Below are 8,986 nucleotides of genomic sequence, written 5' to 3'. Positions count from 1 at the left end.
GCTTCCATGCATTATTGTGAGGATAAGGCTTCACTGTGTTTTGTGAGAAGCTTCGTGTGTGTTGGCAAGGATTTAAATACACCACCTTTCGAGTTGTGTAAGTAAACGCTATTTGTGTCTTGAATATTTATGTATTTGCATTGTATGTGTAGGTTATGTATGTGCATGTTTTTTGGCTACAAGTAGACGAGCATGCATGGGTTTGCATGTGTTTAACTGTAATTGATTTCACACTCAGGTCAATGGTTTTACAGCTACAAGATAAAAGTCAAAAATTCACTCTGGTTAGCTTCTCATCTCCGTTTCAGGGCTTTTTTCTCCTTGAACCCTGCGTTGACTTTGCTGCTGGCATGTCTTTTAATAACACTGTTTGTCTGCAGTTAATGTGGATTTTATTCTATTTACTGAATAAAAGTACACCAATAATATACAGCCACCATTATTGTACGGTTGGCGTAAAAAAAAATCAGACAATGAAAAAACAATCACTTACATACACATTATTTATGCTGTTGTACTTTTTAGGGTACAGTTTTTAGTTTCATTCACAAACAAGTAAGTCTTTAAATCACAACCTCGTTAAAGTAACAGTGAAGGCACGTGCATGGACATATTTATTGTGCACACTTACACACACTCAAACAATTTTGCTGACTGGGTACTGTAATGTTATAAGACCCCTTCCCACTACACTAGTTCTAATCGTCTTATCAATAAAGCTCTTTCTCTTGACAGACAGAGTGGTCAGCAAATGAGCCTGATTTTCAGGATAGATCAATAGGCTGATTGTCAGATGGATGAACGAATATACTCCAATCAGGTGTATTGACCTCACAGACCAAGCTTAACTGGATTGCAAGACTCTACTCTATGAGGTCAGCACATCTGCGTGAGCAGGAAGTTACAAACCTTTCCACTAACTTCAAATGCCCGATTGCTCACATAAGTGCAGGACTTCATGTGCATCGTTTCTGGTGTTATAGAAATCAATTTGGTTTGCATGATATGGTCTGCAGGGCCAATGGACAAGACATTGGGGCAAATACCCTGGTTTTCCTGTAATTATAAATACATTCAGTGTGGTTTTTAGATTGGGAACAATTACCACTATAATACCATTGACCACTATAACAATGTGATCAATGGTTGTTGTAATGCTTTACTTTGACCACTAGGTGGCATATGGAAGCGATACAAAATTATGTATTAAGGTAGTACAAAGGACGAGCCAAAGCAGCATATCTTCGAGTATGTGTGTGTATAAGTGTATTGCCAAGTTAATGTTTGTGTCTGTGTGTATGTCTCTGCACATGTGCATTTAATGTCCCAGTGTATTTGATCATCCTTTACTACGCATGTTCAGTGTGGCCTGGGCACAGGATGCTGCAGGGTCATGTGCTCTGCACCAGTGAAAGGCAGTCTGTGCGTGCAGTAGTGATGGACCAGCTCAGGGATGCTGGAGAAGACGCAACTACTCTGATCCAGTGTGAAGCCCAAACCCTTAACGCTCTTCGTCTGGGCCACAATGATGTGCACACAACTCTGACTGGTCCTAATGGAACAAGACACAAAAAAAATAAAGATATACTGTCAGAAAAGATAAGCTTGCAAGTAAAAGAAACACGGCAACAATTACGTTAAGAGTTATAAGATGAACAATCCCGTAGCTAAAAAGAAAGCTGCTCTATTATCTGTCTCTCCCAAAATGAGGCTGTGCAATTTCTAAGTTCAATGGATGTGTAAATGGGGTTAATTATGTGGACTTTCAAATGAATGAGCAACATACAACAAATGTGCACTCAGGCACATGCACACACACACACACACACATACACACAATTGCACCACAGGATTTCAGCCTTTTCCTAGACTAGAGAACCTGTTCCTGGCACGCTTATCACTAGTGTCAGTTCTACAAAAGACACAAATTCTCATGCATTAACGCCTTAGAGGTTGCCACTGTAATGCCAGTTACTGACAAACTCAGGGTCAATCACTGTTGAAGGTGAAGTCAGTGGGCACCAAAACCTAAATATATTTTGTACTGTTTTAAATACACTTTAAAGCACAAGATAAATGTGCCATGCATGCCCATTTTTAAACGGGGCAGAAAGACTGTGTGTGGCATTATAAAATAAAATATTAAAATCCAAAAACATATTGTTTTTCAAGGACAATGTGCCACAGTCACTTTTAATTCAGCCAAAGAAAAAAAATAGATTGCAATGAAGCAAAAGTGGATAAAAAATAATGCAATCAATAAATATGTAGATGCTATGTATTATAGCATGCCTGTTCCGTGTTCTTCAAACTTACTTTAGAGCAATGGAGTACTTGCTGGTTCCTGATTCGCTGTCCCTCACCAGGAAGCTGGCTTCCCTGCAGCGCTGCAGCTGAGCCTCAGCCTGTTGCCGACTCACATTGCCATGGTACCAGCTTGGATGGGCAAGGGATGGAGGGGGAGGGGGAGACACAGAGGGATAGAGACAGCCGATCACTGACATATAGCGCAGCGACATATGGAGATAAGTCAGATGTCAAGCTAATGATATGCGATGATGGTGAGAGAAAAAAAAAAGAGAAAGAGACTGACAGGAGGAATGAAACACACAGACACCAACAGAGATTTACAGTCTCCATAAATCAGACCGACATATATGGTGGACTGAATAAGTTACAGATGCCAAAGGTGAACTTGAGAAGGCAAAGAGATAAATAAAATGGACAAACAAAATGTTCCAGGCTGTGCTGAGTGTCGAGAGAGGCCTATTAGGACACAAGGTGATGCTGACAGTGGCTACAGGCTAGAGCCATATATAAACAACGGTATGTGGCCTTGATGCTAGGAGGCGAAACACACTGGCATTCAGCCACAACATGAGAGGAACAAATGCTAACTTGCTCTGAGCATGTTCCCCACATGTTCCATCTGAAAAAGGCCATGCTTCTTCCAGTTGAAAATGAGTCTCGTCTATTCAAGTCTCCCCTTGAGGGTGCACTTCCCTCCAGCAATTATGTTCAGCACATTAACATGGGGGTGTGCTCAAGTGCTGCTGCTGCTGGCTTATCCTCTCAATGATGAATACCAAATTTCACTTAAAGATTCCTCAAGTGTAAAATATGTACAGTATATTGAGGACTGGCATTTGGCATTGTGACATTGACTGCTTTAAAACTTTTACTAAGAGAAATATCAGCTAAATCTGAGGAGGGTGCGGTTCTTCTCGAGATTCTCACAAATACAGGTGGTAAGGTAAAAGAAAAGATCGCTTGTTATTTACTATCCTAACAAATGCGAGCAGAGCAACACAGAAAGCAGACAGGAAGTGCCATTTACTCTGCAAAATGACATGGGAATGTGGGGTTAATTTAGATAAGAACTAATATTACACATAAAGGCAACCAAATGTCTCAACCCTCATTTCATTTGTTTAATTCTTTCAATCCGCTAATCTTGTTCAAGGTTCAACATCACAGTGAGTGAGGGGTAGATCACAAGTCTGTCAGATGACTAAAATATAAACAGATTTAGACTCTTTAGTTCTATGGGTATTTTCCAATTCACCTGACCTGGGGCAGTAAACCAGAGCACAATCTGCATACAGAGTCATATTGGCTCACCTTGTATGGTTTAAATGTATTTATTCTCCTTTTGTGCTTATAAACTATAAACATTTGTTTGAGTCAATGGGGTCTTTTGAACATGTACACTGATGCCATTTTTTTAATATATTCAAATATTGGCTCTGTCATTATTTGTGATTACCATATTTTCATTGTCTATTTTCTTGCCTGTATTTCTTGCCTTGTATTTCTTTCGTGCTTACTTGTTTGTGTGTCATTGTTTTGTTTTCTGTTTCTTGTTTTTTGCTGTTGCTGCTATGCTGCTACTGTAACGACAGAATTTCCCCGTCGTGGGATAAATAAAGTATAATCTAATCTAATCGTCACTGTTTTTCCAACTATTTGCTTCTTGACAATGCAACGTATTTGAGGGTCTTATTGAACAAGATGTCAGCATGATGTAATAAACTATGTGCATACCTTGGTTTGTCATGTTGCACAAGCCTGATGTTGACTGGATAGAGTCAAAGTGTTGCCGTGTCCAGTCTAATAAAGTGTATGCTCTATAATAATACATTTAGAAATATCATATGCAATGTTTCCCTCCTCCCTCTTTACCTCTGCTTCTCCAGGGGTGGGCTGGGGTCCACTTTGGCTGCCTCCCCCTCCAGTGGGGGACTGGGGGAGGTAGGAGACGGAGGGGAAAGTTTGTTCGGACTAGAAGAGGGTGAGAGTTTGAGGGTGGGGAAAGAGGGAGATGGGGGCGTGAGAGGGGAGAGTTTGAGAATAGGAGAGGAGGGAAAGGTGGGAGAAGAGGAGGAGGACGGAGAAGATGGCACAAGTATTTTTTGGTTCCAGTTCTTCTGCCTCAGGGTGTGTTGCTGCTGCTGCTGCTGCTGCTGCTGTTGTTGTTGCTGTTGCTGGCGGGCAGAGGTTGAACTGTTCTCTTTCGTGGAAGAACAATCCACTGCCTCAAACTGAGCTAAAGGAAGCAGGAGAGACAATATCAACCTTTCATAATAAAGTTCTATTAAAGAATACCAGAGCTACCAAAGTAAACACATCTCTGGAAATTGATTCAGCATGATTGTTTTGTTTCCTCTCTAAAGCAAACAATAAATTGTTGTGGCATTACTGTACAAATAAAACTCATGGCATCCTTCCTCCACACCCTAAACCCCCACCCTTCCCATCATCCCTCTGTCTTTTTCTCTACCTGCTAGTGCTCTAACAATGTCCTCCTTTCTCCACTCCCAGGGCAGTTCGTACTCTCCAGCGGGACGGACGTCAGACTCAGGTCGTGTGACAGGGATCCACACACCCCCACTGTCGCCTTCCAGACCGCCCTCATACGGTGTGTCATAGATATTTGGGGGAGTGGGTTTTCCCTCTTCTCCCTTCCCCTCTCTCTTGCCTCGATCCAGCAGAACACACACTTTCAGGAGGTCTTTGGAGCCCCGTCTACGAACCTCTGCAGCACAATGGTCATGCAATTTGTTAATGATTTTAGGATGAAGGATCTTTTCTTACTGAATGACATAATAGACAAAGCACTGCATCTTCTAAAGGACACTGCCATCTGCCCTTTTTAAAATGTATTCTTTTTTTCTTTTAGAAATGTTTTGAGCCCAAATTGGCTGCTCTGATACCTTTTTTGAATAACTATATACCTGACAAAGAGCCGATTTGGCCTCAAAACATCATCAAGAAGAACTTTTAAACGGAGCAGGGGACAGGGTTCTTGGGGAGGTATAATTATATTTTCTTTTTGGTTGTTTATTTAACTCAGCACCTGGACAAGATTATGTATGTGTATTTTCACTCAGTCATCAGCACAACGTTTAGTTTTAGTAGATGAGATGCTTTCTGCTCACAGTTTTGGAGTCTCGCCTTCTGTTTAAATTATTACATCAACCAACATCAAACAAATTCAAATACATAATATGGCAAAATGACTTTTCAATCTGCCTATAAAATATCCAGCTACACATTCACAATACAATATTCTCATTCCGTTAAAAATGAACATGCATTAAGATAGTTAGATCAACAATGTACAACAATAGTAAGTTCTACCCTTCTAGTGTAAGATAAGGTTTGCCTTGAAGTTAGACACTCAGTTGCCAGCCTATTATGTACACCTAGCAAAAACTAATGCAGTCTAATACAACCATCCTGCAAAATATCCTGCCTTTATGAAGGTTATAAGGTTTAGTTTTTTGTTGAAACAATTCAAGAGATGTGGTGATTCAACTTAATGATCATTTAGGAGGCTGTAGCTTGTGGGGCTGTGGGTCTGTCTTCGGTTACATCGAGAGGTGTCTCCAATTTGTCTTTTTACCTTATTGATGCAAGTGGGGTGGACAAAACATTAACAGGGTTCAAAATGACCATGAAGATTAATCAGCATCTCTCTAAAACAGTATGAATTCAAATGGAACATTTGCGTTAGCTTTGGTTAGGCACCTAATGAACTGGCAACTGAATGTATATTACAATGGAAAAAAAGATGACCTTAATTACTTTTCAGCTAAATTAGCCTGTAGTCAGGCATGCAGCTTCTGCAAGCTTCCCAGCATTCATTTGCGCAACGTTTTTTCGTTCCATATCCACAGAGATGAGTGATATTTGATGAAATGTACAGTATGTGCATGGGAAACTTTAGAAAAGGAAGAATCATAAAACAGACACTTCTGCAAAAGATAAGTACGATTAAAATACAATTCCTTAAAGCACATTTTAATTACTTTGTTACACTGTTAAGTGTATCCATCAACTCAAACTAAGTGGTGTGCTTATTTAAAAAAAAAAAAATTATTTCAGTAATACAAAAACGTAATGCATTGTATCTTCACTAGTTTCAAACAAAGTTTTTAGACTTACATTTGTGTTCATTGGGCTGGATTAACTTACAAATCTCTTTGACATGACATGTTGTTAAATTTTAGGGGAATTTTACTTCTTGTGTTTCTTTACCGACTGACAGGTAGCCTGTGTGTCTGCACTATTGTGTGACCAAACAATGGAGCTACAGGAAGAAAAGGTCAACACAGCTGATGATTTGCTGGCTGACCAGGCCACTTCCTGGCTGCTGGGAAGTGATTGGGCGAGACCACGCAGGGGGACCTGTACGTTTTGGGGAGGGGCGAGCGTCTTTTGATTCTTTTTACACGTAAGGGACCATAAAGTATTGTGTGTGTGTGTGTGTCTATGTGTGTATATGTGTGTGTGGGGTGGGGGGCACTGAGGCCAACTTCCTATCAAGAGAATGGGGCAAAGGAAACAGAAGCAGGAGACAGGAAGTTGGAAGAGGAAGCTGCACCCATTGTCCCTGCACAACACTGTTTCTACGGCAACCGCCAGCTGGAAGGGAAGTCAGCAGAGAGACTGAGGGTCTAGTTTGGCCCTAAGTCCCTTTAAAACGGCCCTTTAGCAGGAATTTAAGTGTGACTGCAGAGAAATTAGTATTCCTTGGCTTGAATAAAATGTACATAGCTTATCAAAGATGGCATTCAAATACGTACTACAGTAGGATGTAAATAAATGTAGTTGCAGTTAAACTACTGCTGTAGCTGTCCAGATGATGCCACTTTGGCCTTTCAATAATGTAACTGTAACTGCTGAGATAGATGGTGAGTTTAAATTCACCTGTGATGATGACTTGGGCATCATATGGTTCCATGTACCCATCATTCACTCCTGCTCTCTCAGCCTCCCTCTGCTCCTTGGTTTTCTCTGCATCAAAAGGATCTGCGTAGTCCTCCAGGATTATGAGCTGTGAACAGGAAAAGACATATCAGAAAAAACAACAATGCTGAGCAGCTTTAAGTATTCGTATTCAGATTTACCTGGAGACAACAGAGCGGAAGTGTGCGTGTGTGTGTGTGTGGGGGGGGGGGATAGTGTGGTGTGTGGTGTGTGTGTGTGGTGTGGTGTGTGTGGTATGGTAAGTGATAGAGGAACAAGCAGAAAAAGTGCAAAGAGGTCAGCACATTATGTTTGCCTGTTTGATGTGACACAATGTAGTGGAACTGCATTGTATTCTTTTGAGGGCGATGGAAACTGAATACATGGTTATGCACTGAGGTTGGGAGGGAAAACACAAAGGGAAGAAATTGACCTCAAGCCCACAATGAAATTAGTTTTGCATTGTACATTATATTGACATTTAATCTGCATGCAGCTGTAACCTTCTGCAGACTGTAATTTAAATAATAGCAGATGATATGCAGAGATCAAAAATAGGGGGTTGCATTAGTTTGCATTAGTTTTTTCAAGCTGTAAGCCTACAAGTTACTCACCGTTGTTTTAATGTCAGACCTTCCCTTTTCATTATCGGGTTGCTTCTGTTCACTTATCCCATTGAGTCTTGGGGTCTTGTCTTGTTTGTCCACTTTGATCATCCTGCTGATGTAGGCTTGCGCCAAACTAGAAGTCCTGACCTGACGGATCTCATCTGATGTCCCAGTCTCGACCTTGGAGTTCTTGCGACCTTTTCCAGTTGTGAGACTATCCCAGACAGTCCCAGCAGAACCAGCGTTGTTACGACCCAATTCTATAGCCGAATTTTTCCTATTTCTCCCTGCCAATAACCCCCCCACTCCCCCATCTTTGCGCGGATTTCCTTTCAGACTGTCACGAGAAAATGAGGGTTTGGGTCGAGTTTGCGGACCAGATTCAGAGGCCGAGCGGACCCTTTCATTTCCAGTCTTCAGGTTGATGGGGAAATCTCTGAACCATCTTGCCATGGCTTTGAAGGGATAAACACGTCTCACAGATTTAAAAGTTGACAAGCCTGTTGTCTTTTACGTTCCTGCATTAGCTGCCACACTAGAACATTTGAACCGTGCGCAAGCTCCAACTTTACGCACAAATAGTTTACGCACGCCTCGATAGAAGTAGACTATGGTCTGAAATTACTAGAATATCCTAGTCCTCAAATTCAGACCGTTCACTTCGTGGTGTTCAACTGATGTCTTGCGTCTAACTCTTTGACAACTTCTCGTGCGCCTTGGATGTCATTGGCCAGTGGCTCTTCGTTCTGTCACCCTGCACCTGTAGTAGGCTAACAACTATCCTTGCAGTTTGAAAAGTAGCTTCTGTAGAGCGTAAATTCGAAAGAACTCGAAGTTTTTCTTTGAACCCAGTAAAGATCCCATTCCCGGAGCGTGAGATGATGCGTCTAGTCTGTCGAGGTGATGAGATGGAGAGGAAAGTTGTGTGCGCAGACTGGGATGTCACTGAGGTTTGGGGAGTGGCAGTGTGTACGGGGCGGGGAAGGAGTTTTACTGTAATAACTTCAATGGATACACAACTGAAATCTCCGAACTTGATCAGTAGGCCTAGTTGGCACAATTACAATAGACGTCCGGCAACAAGCATTACCAACACGTTAAATTGAATGTTATTACAAGTAACCAAT

General features: G+C 41.5%; 1 protein-coding gene across 1 annotated transcript; it reads right to left on the bottom strand.

Annotated features, from left to right (window-relative positions):
• Positions 1–485: 485 nt before the first annotated feature.
• Positions 486–8,784, bottom strand: she (Src homology 2 domain containing E). The gene is made up of 6 exons (XM_032518074.1): positions 7,866–8,784; positions 7,213–7,339; positions 4,781–5,035; positions 4,183–4,546; positions 2,317–2,436; positions 486–1,552 (listed from the first exon to the last, which is right to left on the bottom strand). Exons 1-6 carry the CDS (start codon positions 8,310–8,312, stop codon positions 1,360–1,362), a joined length of 1,506 nt encoding a protein of 501 aa, XP_032373965.1. The 5' UTR covers positions 8,313–8,784; the 3' UTR covers positions 486–1,359.
• Between the last annotated feature and the right edge of the window lie 202 nt (positions 8,785–8,986).

The sequence above is a fragment of the Etheostoma spectabile genome, chromosome 6 (assembly GCF_008692095.1).
Source record: "Etheostoma spectabile isolate EspeVRDwgs_2016 chromosome 6, UIUC_Espe_1.0, whole genome shotgun sequence".
NCBI classification, from domain to species: domain Eukaryota; kingdom Metazoa; phylum Chordata; class Actinopteri; order Perciformes; family Percidae; genus Etheostoma; species Etheostoma spectabile.
This window is presented reverse-complemented; position numbering and strand designations above follow the sequence as displayed.